This window comes from Mandrillus leucophaeus, unplaced genomic scaffold (genome assembly GCF_000951045.1).
Source record: "Mandrillus leucophaeus isolate KB7577 unplaced genomic scaffold, Mleu.le_1.0 Scaffold432, whole genome shotgun sequence".
NCBI classification, from domain to species: Eukaryota; Metazoa; Chordata; class Mammalia; order Primates; family Cercopithecidae; genus Mandrillus; species Mandrillus leucophaeus.
The window spans coordinates 813,310-830,856 of NW_012104610.1; the positions used below are offsets into that span (position 1 = coordinate 813,310).

Consider the following 17,547-nt stretch of genomic DNA (forward strand, 5'->3'; position numbering starts at 1 on the left):
TGACTTGGGCAAGCCTCTATCTGTTGCCTCAGTTTCGTGTTCAGTATAATGGAGTTGAGAATACTACTTTCCTCTCCGGGTATTTGTGTGGGTCTTGAATAGATACATTATTGGTGAATTTTCCCATTGTGCTTAGCATACAGCATGTTCAGTGCATGATTCTTCTTGCAGTTCTGCCTCACTCCACCCCTACTCGTATGCCTGAGCAATGTTTCTGAGCCTGATTCTCCTACTCCATAATTAAGCGCTTAGTTTTCTCAGATTGAATGCATAGCCCTTGATTACATACTCCCTCTTGAAGAGGAGGTCAGGTCTTACTCTAGCAGAGTTGAGCCTCCAAGGAACCTGGTATCTATCTGTCCCGCTGGCCATGCTCCCCACTCCCTCCGCCACTGGAGGCTATGGTTAGCATCTCTGGTAACCAGGTGGCTTATCCCTTCCATGCCCCGAGCTCCACATTGCCTTTGATTGGCTTCCAGAAAATGCATTTGGCTGTGTTTCCACTTTCTGACCCAGACAGTGGACCAGACCTTAGTTTCCCCAGATAGGAAAGGGTCCAGGGCTCACATCCCACATCTCCAAGGGCCTGCCATGGGCTTCTGCCTCTTGCATTTGCATAGGAGGCGGCCCATAGTCCCACTAGCGATGAGTAGATGAGTAACCAGTGAGAGCTGAAGTTCCTCTCAAATTCTCCTTCACCAGTCCCCCACCCCCTTCACCTCCATTCACCATCCACCCGCCTTTCAGTTTCCCTAGCAACACTGAGTGCTCATCCTGGAAAACTTTATCCGAAATCTGCTCTGGGCAGGTTTCCAAATCCATGCTAACCTGATTAGGTGTCTCTAGGGGCCTCGCCAGCTAATCAGATTAGGCAGCACTAATGGTAGTGAGGACTTTGAGTGGGCGCAGAGCAGTAAAACATATTGTATACTTAGTGATAATTATCCTGCCTTTTGTGTCATTGATTTATCTGCCTCCCTCCCCGTCCCCCGTCTTGTGTGTTTGGCCATAGCGATCCGGAGGAAGGAGAATGGCTGGTACGACGAAGAACACCCTCTGGTCTTCCTCTTCTTGGGATCATCTGGAATAGGTAATTGGGAGCAGATCATCTAGTGGGGACGGAGAGCTAGGGTAGTGCCCGGCCCAAGCCTGATAGCCCCAGCTGCTGCGGGCCAGGGTCAGCAGGTCCACCTCTAGATCAATTTCCATCTCTGAAAACAACGGCCTCCAGATTACAGAGCCACCAAGAAAGAGGACTCTGTTACCATCTGTCATGTTATGAAGAGCTGGAATTATGCCCCTCCCTCTGGAAGTTGGGGTGCTAAGACTGATTCACCTGGAGGACCAGGCCCTTCAGGACCCATTAACCCTGGTCCAGCCACTCTGCATCCGCAGAGCCTCCCCTTCGGGAATAGTTGAACCACCTCCTTTGCCCAGCACACCAACCATTTTCAGTGCAGCCTAGCTGTAAATGCTAAAGAAGGCCCCTAATGACCACCGCAGTGCCAGATGCATAGCAAAATTGGTTGCAGTAAGATGGGTTGAGTATTTTTCTAGCCAGTTGGGCTGGATTATCTGAAGCATTCTTACCCACTCATTCTCTGCCCTGACAGAACCCCCCCATTCCTTCACTACCACCTCCCACCATGGTCCTGATGGGAAATTTCATGGTTTAGTTTCCTTCTCTTCCCCTCCCAACATCTTCATGGGCCTCTCCCTCAGATGTAGGCCCCCAAAAGGATACCACCACCTGACCATGATGCTCCAGAACTTGACTTTTATACTAGTCAGGGACTTCCAAAGGTTACCATCCACCAAGTGGCCCTTCAGAGCCCCCACTTCAGTACTGTCGTTCCTTCTCTGTGTTACAAAGAAGGACCATGAAGCCACAATGAGAGGTGCTCTCCAGCCCCTCCCACCCTCTGTCTGGCATGTGGTTCCAGGGCCTGGCTAAATGGCAGGACTGTGGGTATTGAGAGGGATGCAGGGCAGTGAGCCAGGAGGCCCGGGTACTCCTAGGAGAGGTGAGGTTTGTACTAGGCTTTAAAAAGCAAGTTGGTTCTGGATTATAAAGTCAACCTGTCACTCTTAGGACGGTGCTACAGAGAAAAGGCCTCAGTCCCCATCCCAGAAAAATTAAGATGCAGTACAGACTTTGATTTTGGTCCCAGCTTCACCATTAACTCCCCAGGTGACTGTGGGAGAGTCATTGATCCTTTCTGTGCCTCAACATTCTCATCCATAGAATATATTCTTTCTAGTATCCATGCATTTCTAGTATTCTTTCATTCCAGTGGTTAGTCACCTGTTTGTAACCCAACACCTCTCCTTTCTTACTAGGAAAAACAGAGCTGGCCAAGCAGACAGCCAAATACATGCACAAAGATGCTAAAAAGGTAAGGACTGGGACCTAGGTCTGATCTGCAGATCGTGGAGACCTCACCACTCCTGCTATCCCAAAAAATCTGACCCTCTGAATTCAACAATAGGCAATCAAAAAGATGGGCCCTGACCCAGGAAGCAGACCTCAGCTCTGGCCCCCACTTGGCCACCAGTTGCTCCAGAGATTTGGGCAAGTTATCCCACGTCTTTATGCCTCAGTTTCTTCATCTATAAAATAGGAATAATAATCCTTGCCCTGCCTGACTCTTGAGGAAACAAAGTGAGATCCGCCATACAACATTTTCAGGCAGCTATGCCATGCCAGGTGTTGAACTAGATGCTGCTAATACAGCATTTATTAAGATACTCCCCCTGCTCCAAGGAGCTCAGGTTGGAGAGGGAAACAGCTTTAGAAAGACACCATTACTGTTCAGTGCAGTCATGGCTGTGCTCATGGGAGTCTTGGGGGCTGTAGGAGAAAACAAATAGGAATAAGAGGATGCCTTGTTGCCTCTCACTATCCTGCATGAGCTTTTAAACATGGTTTCTTATGTCTTGAGCGTGGGGTGCTTATAGTCCCCCTTCCTCCATGGCTCAGAGCCCTGGATTCTCCACAGGAGAGGGCCATCCCCATCCCCTATTTGTTCACACTCAGGCTTTCCAAGGCCTGCTCAGTTTAACTTTTTAGGGAGGCAGGAGATGCTTTTGTGCAGAGGCAGCAATCCTCGGAGAGAGTGCAAAAACATTTCACTGAAAGCCAAACATTCTTCTACCAGCCTTCCCAGCATCGAGGGCAGGAGGTTGCCCGAGACCCCAGATGCTCTTGCCCTTGCCTTTCTAAGGAAAGCCTCCCTGGCCAAAGCAATGAGGAGTTGCTTAGGCCTCTGCCAGCCAAGTGACCCCAGCAGCAGAGTCTTGGACTCCTGTTCTCTTTCTGGCCTGCCTGCCCCACTGGTAGCCACAGAAACAAGGTAGTTCAGATTATGTCCTCCTGAGCCCCCTTCTGCTTCATAAATGGCTGAAGGCTCTTAAACCCCCATCTCTGCCAGTAGCTGTGCTCTGCCTCCACCAAACCTGGAGCAGACCCACTTGACAAGCAGGCAAGCAAGAAGCAACGCGTAGCATGCTAATGCGCTCCAACTGAAATAGCATTTTTAAGTCAATTCATCAGGTTGGCAGCGATTGAAACAATTAGCACTCTGGAAAGGGCCATAAACTAGCAGGACTATTAGGGAAGATGCAGTTACGGGCAGGAACCACCTGATTAGGGATGAAGAATTCTGAGTGGTTTAATTTTAATAATACTGTCAGAAAGGTTAATATTTAATTACAAATATAATCTCCTTATCCAAGCTGTCTTCATATGTCTTCATACACAGTGGAAGTAGAAGGAGAGTATGTACTGACTTGCTAGTGTAAAAAGGAGAAGGGGCTTGTTAAAACACTAATAATGCAAGTAATTTTTTAGTTGGCACATCTGAATGGGAGACAGATTTACCCCAGTGCAGGATGACGCTGGCATGCTTCAGTGCATGCCTCCCTCAGAAGGAAGTAACACCATCACCCTCGGAGGCAGCGCACTGTGGTGGACAGAGCTCTGGAGCAACCATTCTTTGCTTCAGGTTCCAGTGCTTCTACTTTCTACTGGCCCTAGGCAGGTGAACTTTACCCCTTGAAGTTTCAACTCTCTTGCCTCAAGGTGAAAGCCCTCCAATCCGTATCTTAGGTTATGGGGAGCATCAAGTGACGACGCTGTGTGTGCTTATCACTTATGTCATCACATCATGGCGAGCACACAGCAAGTGCCTATTCCTTGACTTGCATGTATTCATCACTTCCTACTTACCACAGCAGCGCCCCATCTACTCTCCCATTTGATTCTATGGGGAAGATGGCATGGATGCTAAATTAGACCCACTTTTCAGATGAGAAAACTGAGGCCCTACACCATTCTTAGGCTTCCCCTGTTAGGGGAAGAAATAAAACCAGAATCAATCCAGTCTCTCAGCTCCTCACTGTGATACCGTTGTTCTCAGCTGCTCTAGGAAGCTAGATGGGAAACTTGCCGGTGTGTCCCCATTTCACATTGGGAGATGAGAGGCATGAGAAGCTGCATAAAAACAATCATGTATTTTATTTTTAAATCATAGGTGGTGCTTCTATGAAACTCCTACCTGTACTAGACCTGTGGGTCAACTCATTACAGAATCTATGTTTAGCATAGATACTTTATAGCCACATGACAGGCATGTTTGAGACCTGCCTTCGAAATCCAAGAGAGCCCTGGACTTTAAGCTGTGTAACCAGTGTACCTGGGGCCCAAAGAGTGATGTACGGAAAGCGCCATTCACAGAGCACAGTGTGAAAGAGACTTACCAAACAGAAGCTCCCTTTAATTTGTCTCCCAAGACGGCTGATGAAATGAAATGAGCACTGGCCCAGAGTTTGGTGACGTGAATTCTAGTTCTGGCTCTCTGATCCCTAGTTTCTTCATTTGTAAAGAGACACTGACACCTCCAGATCTTGCCACTTCAGAAGGCATTCTTTGTACATTTATATGATTTCTTTATCAGATCTGTGAACTTATTTTTTTTCTCTCATTAGCCTGTGTACTATTTCTCCCAAACTGAGTGGCTCTGTTAACTTTCATTACTAGAGCTAATAAGCCTTGAGAAGGAACCTTAATGGTGTTCTGTGATATCATTATAAGGTAGGGTGGTGGAGCCCAAAAGACTTAGTTCTAGTAGCAATATGATGAGGGATAAAGAGCAGGTATCTGAGTCCAGCTGCCTGGTTTCAAATCCCAGCTGTACCTGCTATATGGAGTTGGCCAGGACCTCTGTTTACATCATCTTTCTCATCTGGAAAGTGGGCTCCATAATGGTGCCAGTCTCCCTGGATTGTTCAGAAGGTTAAATGAGATAGTGATGTAAAATGTTAAAACGCCATTCTTGGCATGTGGTAAGCAATCAGTACATGTTGGATGTTACTTTTATTGTTCTTGCCTCACTTTGTTGATAACCCCAAGCTAAGATCATGTGAAATCAAAATGATGATTCTGGCCAAGAAAATCAAGCCCAAAAATGTGTTCAAAATTACCTAGCAAATCATTGGAAGAACTAGGATGAGAACCCAGGTCACTTGACATAAGTAGGCATGAGAGTCTATAGTCCATGTGTCGTCAGACATTCATTGGCATCTGGACACAAAGCTCAGAACTCTTCAGGTGAAGACTGTCAAGAGCCCAGCTGATTGGCAGAGGGGAAGCTATGAGGCAGTGTAGCATGATGGCTAAGAGCACAGACGTGGAGCCGGATTGCCAAGCACGGGTGACTTTGAGCAAGTTACTTTAATCTATGACTTAGTTTTCTCATCTGTAAAGTGGAGGTGATAGTAGTGCTTGCCTCAGAGACTTGTACATGTTCTAAGCCCTTTATAGCTTGCTTAAAACAATGCCAGGCACATAGTAAATACCCAGTAAATGTCAGCTGTTATGAATCAGAGACCCATCTTATGGCTTCCAGCCCATTGCTTCTCCCAGCTTCCCCATGGCCATCGTCCCACCCTTCCTGAAACCTGCAGATCTCTTGACTGAGCGGCCTAGGGACCCTCTGGAAATGCTTTCTGGCTCATGCCCCATGTGGCCTTAATAACTTCTCTAGGTCCTGTCGCACCTCTTGGATTAGATCCTCAGACCCCTAGTGAGGCAGGGAGAGGAGCCAAGAGCCTTGTGTAACACAGGACAAAACTGCAGCTCAAAAAGGGGAGGCAGCATGTCCAAGGCTCCACAGGCAGGCAGAACTAGGACTGGAACCTGAGCCCCCTGGCTCCCAGCCTAGGGTTCTTGCACCCTGTGTCTCAGCTGTAGAATGACAGGACAGAGAAAGAACTAAAAGTACATCACGGCGTGAATTTCTGACCAGTGGCCAAGCTAGAATATGGCCCTGGATTTCAAACATAGCTACCTCCCAGTGAGGATCTTGGCACCCCCATCATCGCCGGCTCTCGGTGAAGCAGGATTCGGTGAATGCCGTCTCTCAGACACGGGCATGTGCCAGTAGGAGAGGAGCCCAGGGGACTGTGGGGAACTCTGGTCTGGTTGTGGCTAGACAAGGCACCTGTGAATGCCTTTACAGCTCCCTAATCAGGTAATGGTTCTTGAAAACCAGCAGGCACTCTGCCTGTGTTAACTCTTCAGATCACACACTGCAAGCTGTTCTTTTCCTCAGGGGCTAACCATGGCCCTCACCCATGGGGCCACTTCTTCGGAAATCACCGCTACACCCTGTGGTGGAGAGAACAGGGTAGTACAGCTATGTTATTGATTTTTTTTTTTTTTAATGAAATGAAGAAATGTAAATACATTTTAAAATATATTCATTTTGAAGAAAAGTAAATCAAAGGGACATGGGCATCACACAGACTTTCAGAGTTGAGAGGCATTCTGGAGCCATCTGAGTGTTTCTCTCCTCCTCACATCATAATCCATACTGTTCGTGACTGACTTTGTCCATGTCTACACCATCCGATGGGGTGCTCCTTAAGGACAAAGACCAAGACTTGTTCCCTGTTGTAACTCCGGTGTCCAGCACACACAGGATGCCCTCAGGAAACGTGGAATGGACGAGTGGGTGGATGATGCGGTAATCAGAACAGGAGAGGCCTCCCTGAAAGAAGACACCCCAAGTCAGATTAGAAGGTCAGGTACATGATTTGGGTCTTTTAAGGAAGAGAATGAGGGAGTCGTAGGAAATGAGTACACAGAAAAGGAGACAGGAAGCCAGAAAAAACATCCCTTGAGCGTGAGATAGAAGATCTTGTGTTGGTGTGGTGTGAAAGCCTTGGGGATAGTTGAGGTGCTTTCCTCCCTAACCCTTCTCTTCACTTTCCTGCCTCCAAACGGACTTGGTGCTTGCTTGTTTCCACACAGGGCTTCATCAGGCTGGACATGTCCGAGTTCCAGGAGCGACACGAGGTGAGTGATGACAGTCTTTGAATGAAGCATGGTTTGGAGGGCTTGTCAGCATGACTGCCTGGGTCTTAACATTTGGGCCTTTGGGCCTCAGATAATTCCAGCAGCCTTGGGATTTGTCATTGGGAGCACAGGTGTGCAGCAGGGTCACTGATTTGTTTCACATAGGATTTGCTCTGAAGAATAAACAGAGAGAAGATCTATCTGCCACACCAGGAGACGGACAGCCAATCGTCTCTGTTGAGACAGGCAACCTTAATAGTATATAAAGTCATCTTCCCGTGCATGCCCCATGTTGGAAACTAAAAGCACAGAAAGGCCTTCCTAGCATGTTTCCTTCCTTCTACCAGGTGGCCAAGTTTATCGGGTCCCCACCAGGCTACGTTGGCCATGAAGAGGGTGGTCAGCTGACCAAGAAGTTGAAGCAGTGCCCCAATGCCGTGGTGCTCTTTGATGAAGTAGACAAAGCCCATCCAGATGTGCTCACCATCATGCTGCAGCTGTTTGATGAGGTGAGAGTCACCTTGGGCCAGGATGGAGCAGGAGGACACTGGAGATAAGGGGGACTGTGAACAGCAGAAAGCGAGGGCCCAGAGGCTAGCTGGTCATTCCTCGGCTTCCTGCTCCCGCATGTGTACGTTCATTCATCCAGCAGGTGCAGTTTAGCCCCCTGCACCAGGGCCCGGGTGGGGCACTCAAGGGAAGACCAGCTCTGCCTAAGAGTTGAAATTGCGTGGCTGCTCAGGCCACCTTCTAGAGAGACATGGTATGGCAGAGGTGCCATGAGAGAGAGACATGAATTTTTAGTTCCAGCTCTGCTTCTGACTGGCTTTGTGACCTTGGCAAGTCACTGCCCATCTCTAGGCATCAGAGACCTCATGTGACAAACGAGGAGGCTGAATCAGAGAAGCCCCAAAAATCCTTCTGCCTCAGACAGCTCTTGTTCCTCCCTGTGTGCCAAACATTGTCTCTGCAGTTCTTTAAAATGCTAATATTGTTGCTGCTAATGGTGAGATGCTGATACCCTGGTTCATGGAGTCTTTCTCTCCTGAGAATCTGAGGGTTCTTACAGATGGTCCAGTTCCCCTGCTGGTAGGGGTAAGTTCTAAATGGAGAGAAGAACTTAATTCTGTCCAGTACTTTCTGTGTACTAGACCTGTACTAAAGACGTTACAGCCATTATCACTAATCTTCATAAGACAGGTAGAAAAATTCCTACCAGGCAAAGGAGAAATTGCTCATTTTTTACAGATGAAGAAACTGAGGTTCAGAGAGGTTATAAAAGACATGCCTAAGGCCAGAGCTGCTGTGTAAAGAGCCAAGATTGGGCTACAGATATGTCTGATCCCAGAGCCCCAATTCTCCCCCCATACCACTGTTTACCTTGAGCCAGGCGAGGGATTGCTTACAATCATGGAAGAAGATGAATTCCACCTTTTCAGAGGCCCTGTTCTATCAAAAGAGCATGAGGAGCCAAGGACTGAACCAGGGATGAGGCCCCCCTTCTCCCATGCAGGGGCTGTATTAGCCAGCACCTGGCCATGAGTCCAGCTCACCTGTCTACCTAGCCTCCTGCAGCCCTGGGAAAATAGGAAGGTGGTTTGCTTCCCATGTCATTGGAGGCCACAGGGAGGGGACTCCTCCATCAGGTACCAAGCCAGGAAGACCTATCCAGATCTCCTACCAGCTGCTCACTGCCTTCCCCACCTGGCCCAGCCTCCTTGCCCCTGCCCATTTTGTTGTGTCTTCCTAGCCCTTCAGCTGCTCCCTGCCCTGAACCTCCTGCTGAGGAGAGACTAGTCCTTCAGAGGTCACATACTCAGTTACTCACATGTGTTCGCTGAGGCCTCCACTCCCTTCCAGCCTCTTGATGGGATTCAAGTGCACAGCTATGGCCAGACCCGAACATGCCCTCTGGGAGCTCTCTGCCTGGTAGACAGGTGGAAAGGAGACATGGTAGTAGCTGGCATTTTGTGTGCCATTCACTGTCTTCAGAGGCTTATGTGTATCAATTTAACCCTTTCAACAACCCTCCAAAGCTAGCTATTATTACGGCCTCTGTTGAACAGATGTGGAAACTAAAGCAAGGTAAGATTAATTCATTCACCCGTGGTCATGCAGCTGGGGAGAGAGAATCAAGGATTCAAACCTAGGCAGCCCAGTTCTAGATCCTGCAGCTTGAATAACCACCATGTAGCTAGGGCCAAAAGAGTAAGGTCCGTCTCCGTGAAGCACTGAAGGGACAGGACCATGCCACTCAGGGAGGGTGAGCATCGTGGCCTGTTTGATCTCTGGCCTCCCTAGAGAGGCACCTCTGATGGCATTCTTGGCCCAAAAAGACAGAAGGCAACTGCTGAGTGAAGTACAACTAGCCCTACATGAAAGCCCTGTCTCCCCCTCCTCTGTCACTTCACTCCACTGACTGCCTTTTAGGGGTTGATAGGAATTCCTTCCTGCAGCTGTTGTCGCCCCTTCCCCCAGCCCCAGCCTACGATAGTTTCCAGTGCTCTTGGTTCCATTGACCAAAGCTGCCATCCAGGTTTACTCGATTTAGGCTTTTTGAGGACGGGCCATTGTCATGTTGACTTGAACCATTCCCAGAGCCCAAAAAGTCAGGGGAAATGTTGTTTTGACTAATTGAATTCAACGGTAGTTTAGCAAACCTTCAAAGAGTTAGTAAGTGCTAGGTGAACAGAGTGGAGGGGCTGGCAGTAGAAACTTAATGTGCAAAAGTACAGGGCATGAAACAGCCTGGCATGCTCAGGGAACTGCAGCTCGTCAGTACTGCTCGACTGCAGAGGGAAAACAAGAACGGAGTGGTAGAGAGAAGGTAGGTAAGGTAAACAGGGCCCAGTTAAAATGCCAGGCACAGAAGTTTGCGTTTCTCTCGTAGAGAGTAAGGAGCCTTTGAAAGACTTTAAGCAAGAAAGAAACAGTCAGATTTTCACTTTACAGAGATGCCATGGGCAGCTGTGTAAAGAATGGATGAGAAGGGAGAGGGTCATTAACAAGGAGACTGCTGGGGAGCCCACGCTAGAGCTGGGGAGGCCATGGGCTGGAGAAACTACTAGAAGGTTGACTGAGGAGAGAGGGAGGAGCCAAGGGTGGGCAGTTGGCTGCTTCCAGTTGGCCGCTTCCAGTTGGCCATCAGCTGAGGTGGCGAACACTGTGGGAAGCAGCAGATTGGAGAGGAAGGTGAGGCACTGAGGTGTGGAAATGTTGAAGGTGAGATGCCTGAGGGACATCCAGGTGGAGATGGCCAAGAGGCCGTTCATCAGTTTCATGGGGCAGGAGTGTAGGAAAGGTCTGACTGAAAATAGCAGTTCAGGAATCCTTTAGCCCAGAGAGGTTAATGGAAGCCACAGGAATAGATGAGGTCTCTAACCCAGGCAGTGTATAATGTGCAGAGAAAAGAGGGCTACACACAGAGCTTTGGGACCTATCAGGGAAGAGTCAAGACAGACTCGCCAGAGAGGTAGGAAGTAAACCAAGCCAGACACGGTGCGTCACACCTGTAATCCCAGCACTTTGGAAGGCCGAGGCGGGCAGATCACTTGAGCTCAGGGGTTCGAGACCAGCTTGGGCAACATGGCGAAACCTTGTCTCTACAAAAAATACAAAAATCAGCTGGGCATAGTGGCGTGTGCCTGTAGTCTTCACTACTCAGGAGGCTGAGGTGGGAGGATGGCTTGAGCCTCAGAGGCGGAGGTTGCAGTGATCAGAGATTGCACTGCTGTGCTCCAACCTGGGCAACAGAGCCAGACCCTGTCTCAAAAACAAAAAAGAGCAAACCAAAAGAATGTAGCTCATTCATTTATTCATGAAGCACTGTGTGGGGTAGGGACGCAGCCCTGTCCTTGGCGTGACCAATGAGTGTGGAGACAGGCAGCTAAAAATAGTTCAGTTCACTGTGGCCAGTGCTGCACTAGTGACAAACAGCAAGTGCTGGGAGTTGTAGGGGCACCTAATCCAGGCTGGAGGTGTGAGGGAAGCACCCTCATCCCTACCCAGTCCAATTCTCCCAAGCCTGGACCCAGAAAAGTAAGAACCCTGTTGCTCTCATCAAAGCACCAAGCAGGACTAATGCTGGCCATTTACAGGTGACCCCAGGGCAGAAGTCCCAGAAAGAGACTAGTCCCCAGAGAGCCCAGCCCCTACTCCTCCCACCAAGGATTCATATGTGAGACAGTGGGAAAGCAGCCTCATAACCCTGGGGTGAGCATTCAAGCCCTACCCAGGATGTGCACGCTCTGGTGGTTAGAGGGAGGTGAGGCACAGACAGCTTCCTGTTTGAGACACATCTTTATTGCCAAGGAAACTGAGGAGAAGTAGACATGAGCACTGAAAGTCACGCTTTGGGTCAGTCGTGCACTACACCTGCTCCCCTCACCCACCTGGGACCCATCCTCAGGCCCAGTTATGAGCAGAGCTTTGATCTCTTAGAATGAAATTGCTGCTGGGTTATTGCTCTGGCCAGTATAGCAGTGTGTGAAGCCAGTCTTTGGGGATGAGCTCTGCAAAGTGAGTATGGAACACACACACTGTCATATGCACATGCTTGGACATGTCTCTCTCTCTCTCTCTCTCTCTCTCACACACACACACACACACACACACACACGGTCCCCAAAACTAGAGCTGCCCTCAGTGGATTCTGTTAGGTTAGAACCCATAAGCAGGGAGGTAAGAGTGAAAAGCTGCTGGTAAAAGCTCAAGGACATCCACTTGCACTCTTGCTTCCCTTTTCCTGCCCCAAGGCAGGGACAACAGAGTGACTAGCTTCAGGACATGGATTACTAGGCCCCTTGTGAATAGACCCTTTGGGAATTAACAGTTTCTCATAGGTCTGTGCCAAGGTCCAGTGGAAAGCAAGGCTGGAAAGTACACCCAGCATGCAGTAAGCTAGCTCGGTTGTTGCACAATCCTTTCTCCTTTGCTCCTAAGGGGGAAGACTGGGTTTACCATTATACTAGCTTTAGAAGCAAGGGCTGACCCTGAAGCTCGGGCAGGGCCCAGCATCCCTGGCTCAGGCAGGAGCCAACAGGCTGAGACCAGTGATGTATATCCCCAGAGCCATGGTTTCTGACTTGGAGGGAGCTATGCTTTCTCTGCTTCCCGGAAGAAATCTCAGGCAGATCTCCTCCCTAGCACCTGTCCCAGTTGCATCTCTCCAGTGAGGAGCAAGGGATACAAACTGAATTTGGCAGAATTCTGAGAAAATTCTGTCGAAGGAAAGAAAATAGCATGAGGCCTCATTCATCCAGCACCATTGGTATGACCTCTGTAGCCTGGTACAGAGGAAGGGCATGGGCGCTGAAGTCAGACAGTTCAAGTCTCGCCTCTACTGTATCCTAGCTGTGAAACCTCGAACAAGTTACTGATCCTCTCTGAGCCTCAGTTTCTTTGTAAGGGTCCTAACTGCACCTATCTCCAAGGGTGGATGTGAAGATTCCAGCCTCCAGCAAGCAGGTGTCAAACACCTACTCTGTACTGGATGCTGTTCTGGGACACAGTGATGAACAAGACCCAGCCTCTGCCGTCAAAGAGCCACTTTCCTACTAGAAGGAGTGCGATTGTACACAAAAAGCACTAAGCAGAGCATCTGTGATGAAACTAGAAGTCCCTGTCCGTGTTCGGTGTTGTCACTCTATTGCTTGCTCTCAAGGAGTCCGTGATCATTGCTTTTGTTATAAATGATATAAAGTGCTGTTGTACCGTCATGCCCTTGAGGTTCGCCGAGTGAGCGGGGCTCTGTACCCTTGAACTGATTGGTCCCAGAACGCTGTACTTTTATCATTCTTCCGTCTCTGCCCTTTACTGTTTGCTCCTTTTCTCCTCCTTTGGTGCATCTTTCTCCAGTGTAGATGCCTCCTGTGTCCCTTCTAGAAAGAGCTGAACATTCCAAGGAAACTTCCCAAGGTGGTTAAAGAAGCAATCTCATTTTTTATCCCTGTTAGGCCAGATGGCAGCTCCAAAGATAAGAGATTGTCCTGTTTCAATTCATTATATATCACCTACTACAGTAATTTTAGCTCTGAACATTCGTACAGCTTGGTTTGCTAAGAATTTTTCACCAGATAACCACATCTGGTCCTCACGGTAGCCGTGTAAAGTACCCTCCTCTGAATTCCTGCAGCATGCTGGGCTTCCCTTTATCGTCATACTTAACATATTGAATGGTCAGTGCTTGTTTCCTGTATCTCACTGCTTCTCTATACTGGGAGCATGTTGAAGGCTCAGTGGGACCCCAGTACCCCACCACAGAGCCTGGCCCAGAGCGGGCCTCCAAAAAATGTGTTGATTGCACAAATGGATGGCTAACTGTGACTGACTTCTGGATGCAGGGATAGTCGGGTGCCCCGAGAGATGCCAGAGAGCAAGTGCAGCCTCACCTGGAGGCACTCAGTAGGGAGAGCAGTTGCAGTGCAGGGTAGCGAGCACAGCAGCCAAGGTGCAAGTCCAGTGCTTGGAGAACCCAGAGGAGGAAGCAGCTGGCCACTGGGGCTGGAGGGAGACACAGGGCTCTTGGGAGGCCTCCTGAACTCTCAGGTGAGAACTGAGAGTGCTAAGGCCTGCCCAGGCACATAGCTCCCTGACTGTACATTCCCTTCCTTCCCTTCCCAGGGCCGGCTGACAGATGGAAAAGGGAAGACCATTGATTGCAAGGACGCCATCTTCATCATGACCTCCAATGTGGCCAGTGATGAGATCGCACAGCACGCACTGCAGCTGAGGCAGGAAGCTTTGGAGATGAGCCGTAACCGTATTGCCGAAAACCTGGGTATGGCGGCTGACCTGAGCAGTCTGGGCCAGTGACCAGGCCACCAGCCTATCTCCTGGGGAAGAATGGGATTGGGGCCCTGGGCCCAGGTGAAGGTTCTAGTGGGCAGCTCTGTCCCTAGCTGACACTGAGCAGACAGCAGGCACCATACCAAGTAGTGGGGGTTGAGACGAAAGAGACAGAGACCCCACTTCTTCAAGAAAGCCCCAAGTCTGTTGGGTGATAAGAGGGCTCCAGGCAGGAATGGACAGAGCTACACCAGGGTGGGGGGCCAGAGCTGCCCAGGATCTTAGGGGACTGAGGACATGCACATGCAACAGATAGAGATGCTTTGGTGCAAGAAGGGGACAGCAGATCGAAAACTGTATGGCAGTGGACACTTGTTCACCTAGGGCAGCTTCCTACATAGGTGGGCCTTGGAGAGCGCTGAAAAAAAGGAGCACATCCGGCAGGAAGCTGTGTCTGTCACCTTTTCCATTCAGGATCGAGCCCTGCAGCCCCCTTCTCCAAGTCAGGACTCAAGTCTTAATCCTGACATTTCCTCTCCTCTCTCCTGTCCCTCCCTCCCTCACACAGCTCCAACCCTGAGGAACCACAGGCTTCATATGCATGAGAGCTGGAAAGGCCTCAGAAAGTGCCTGGTCAGAGGAAGAGACTAGGCTGAAGCCCAGAGAGCCTTAGACCTTGACCAGGACCACACAGACGGACAGGACCAGGGCTCTTTGCATGGGCAGGCCAAGGGGCAGGCACAGTCCCCAAAGTTCCCTGAGTGTGGGGAGTAAGCAGTTTATGATTCTGTCTCTACAGGGGATGTCCAGATAAGTGACAAGATCACCATCTCAAAGAACTTCAAGGAGAATGTGATTCGCCCTATCCTGAAAGTAAGAGGCCTTTCTTGGCACTTCCTGCTGGAGCCTAAGGTTTGGGGAGGGTGATCTTAGCCATCCTAAAGATCTGGAAGCCCCGTAATTTCCCCAATCTTCCCCTGGTGTCTGGTAATTTCCCTAACCCCCTCTGGGTCACTGAGCTCATCCCACCCCTAACCTGGCCCTGCAGGCTCACTTCCGGAGGGATGAGTTTCTGGGACGGATCAATGAGATCGTCTACTTCCTCCCCTTCTGCCACTCGGAGCTCATCCAACTCGTCAACAAGGAACTAAACTTCTGGGCCAAGAGAGTAAGAGGGGACTGCCTATGGGTGGGGGCGGAATAGCCAGCCACTGGAAATCTGGAACGCTGGACTGGGGGCACCGCCACACACACAAAAGGTGGATCACAGTGGTGTGGGGCCAGTGGCCCTGGCCTCAGGCCACAGTGGCCAGAGATGGAAAGCAGTGGGCCACATGCAGGCACGCTTCCATCTGACCCATCTCAGGCCAAGCAAAGGCACAACATCACGCTGCTCTGGGACCGAGAGGTGGCAGACGTGCTGGTCGACGGCTACAATGTGCACTATGGTGCCCGCTCCATCAAACATGAGGTGAGCACAGGAGCCTGAGAAATGTAGGCGACTCCACACCTGCCTCCCCAGGGCCCCCCAGACCCAGTTCCTGAGCTCTCAGCCTGCCTCCCTATAGCTTGGTTGCTGGAATTATTCACACCCAGAGCGGATGCCCATTCAGAACCATAAACACATGATCACCAAGTAAAACCCCTGCTGGAGGGTAGGCAAGTATGAACCCCACTAGGACTGGGGAACTGGGCTGGGAGCCTCAGTAACTGAGCGCAGTCCTGTGAGCTAGCTGTTATGAGCCCCAGTTGGCAAATGAGAAAACTGAGGCTCAGGCTCAAAGGAGGTCTCTGAGTTGCCCTAGCAGTGAGTGATGGAGGCCACCCTCCAGGCTGGGTCCAGGCCGAGGGAGTGACCACTTCACCTCCCCGCCCACAGGTAGAGCGCCGTGTGGTGAACCAGCTGGCAGCAGCCTACGAGCAGGATCTGCTGCCAGGGGGCTGTACTCTGCGCATCACAGTGGAGGACTCAGACAAGCAGCTACTCAAGAGCCCAGAACTGCCCTCGCCCCAGACTGAGAAGCGCCTCCCCAAGCTGCGTCTGGAGATCATCGACAAGGACAGCAAGACTCGCAAACTGGACATCCGGGCACCACTGCACCCTGAGAAGGTGTGCAACACCATCTAGCAGCCACCTGCCTGCTCCTATGTGCCCTCACCATCCAATAAAGGCCCCTTGGCTGTGGCATGGCGACCGACTTATCATCCCCTTATACCTCTCCCGTCTCTACCCAGTCTCAGGCCTGCTTACCTCCTCATAGCCCGTGAAGACCCCTTCTCAGCCCCAAAACCTAAAGGAGGAATTTCGCCCAACTCTGGCCCCTTTGTTGTGGACTCATAACCTGCTAACAAGCCTTCAGGAGAGGAGCTGCCTTTCCACCCCCATCAAGGCAAGGAGGGATGGAGTTCCCTTATTTCCTTCAGAATGATCCCCATCCCCCATAGTCGCCGGACTTTCTCGTTCCTAGGAAGCTCAGAAGTATGGCAGCTAAGAAAACAGCTGGCTGAAAGAAGACAGGGACCAGACTGAACTGCCACCCTCTGCCAGTCCTCATGCAACTCAGTCCCCAGAATTTCTCCACTGGGAGTGGATGGAGGAAGAGCTCAGAGACCCAGGCAGAGATGGTTCTGCAGTTTAGTGTATAGCCTCCTTGTTCCATACCCTAAAATTCTAAGGGGAAGGGACCCATAGAAGCTTGCCTGTTACTGCTACTATATTATGCCCCCTATTCCTCCCCACCCCATGTCTTGGGGTCAAGCCAGACCCATGCTTCTTCAGCCTTGGGGACTAGGCCAGTGTTGGGCACCTCCAGGAGGAGGCGTGACTGGTTCCTTACCCTCCTCTACTTGGACTGAGCAGTAGTCCTCCAGATAACCAAGCAAGCTCAGCTCTGTAGGGGCCTCCTTCAAAAGACTAACATGGCAGACATTAGGAAGCATAGGGAGAGAAATCATGGGTTTGGCCTCTGCACATGTGGCCATGGAGTCAGCCTCAGCCCTGTCTGTACTGCTCTTCTAGCTAAACGAGCCTGGAATAAACATGCAGTTTATTCAGTCTGCAGAGGGTCTGGACACCGTCCCCCAAGGACATTTCACAGACCAGCCAATGTGCCAGGCACAGCAAGGCCTGGTGTATCCTTGGGCACCATCTATAGTAGCCCACCTTCCCTCACAGGCCCTTTGTGGAACCCTCAGGTAGTGTTAGCTAGTCTTTCAGGAAGCAGAGAATGGGACCAGGAATCAAAGATCCTTGGGTAATGGAAGCATGTCCTAACAGTATGGTGGGTGTAAGGCAGTCAGAATCCAGGGTACGGGCTCCCGCAGATGCTTGGATCACTGTCTACCCCTCAGGGGCTGCTGCTCCCTACCTCAGTGACTGCTTTTCTTTTTTTTTTTTTTTTTTT

At 50.3% G+C, this 17,547-nt stretch overlaps 1 protein-coding gene across 4 annotated transcripts in view; it reads left to right on the forward strand.

Moving 5' to 3' along the window:
* The window catches only part of CLPB (ClpB homolog, mitochondrial AAA ATPase chaperonin), a 150,470-nt gene extending 133,270 nt beyond the window's left edge, over window positions 1–17,200 (forward strand). For 3 of the 4 annotated variants that reach the window (XM_011993658.1, XM_011993659.1, XM_011993660.1), the window contains 9 exons: window positions 1,013–1,090; window positions 2,341–2,396; window positions 7,313–7,357; window positions 7,705–7,866; window positions 13,979–14,135; window positions 14,943–15,016; window positions 15,192–15,311; window positions 15,510–15,614; window positions 16,023–17,200. In XM_011993658.1, the coding sequence (XP_011849048.1) occupies window positions 1,013–1,090; window positions 2,341–2,396; window positions 7,313–7,357; window positions 7,705–7,866; window positions 13,979–14,135; window positions 14,943–15,016; window positions 15,192–15,311; window positions 15,510–15,614; window positions 16,023–16,271 (1,046 nt within the window). In that variant the 3' untranslated portion in view covers window positions 16,272–17,200. The remainder of the gene's footprint in view (window positions 1–1,012; window positions 1,091–2,340; window positions 2,397–7,312; window positions 7,358–7,704; window positions 7,867–13,978; window positions 14,136–14,942; window positions 15,017–15,191; window positions 15,312–15,509; window positions 15,615–16,022) is intronic. The other variant, XM_011993661.1, reaches the window with a different exon arrangement.
* Window positions 17,201–17,547: the final 347 nt, after the last annotated feature.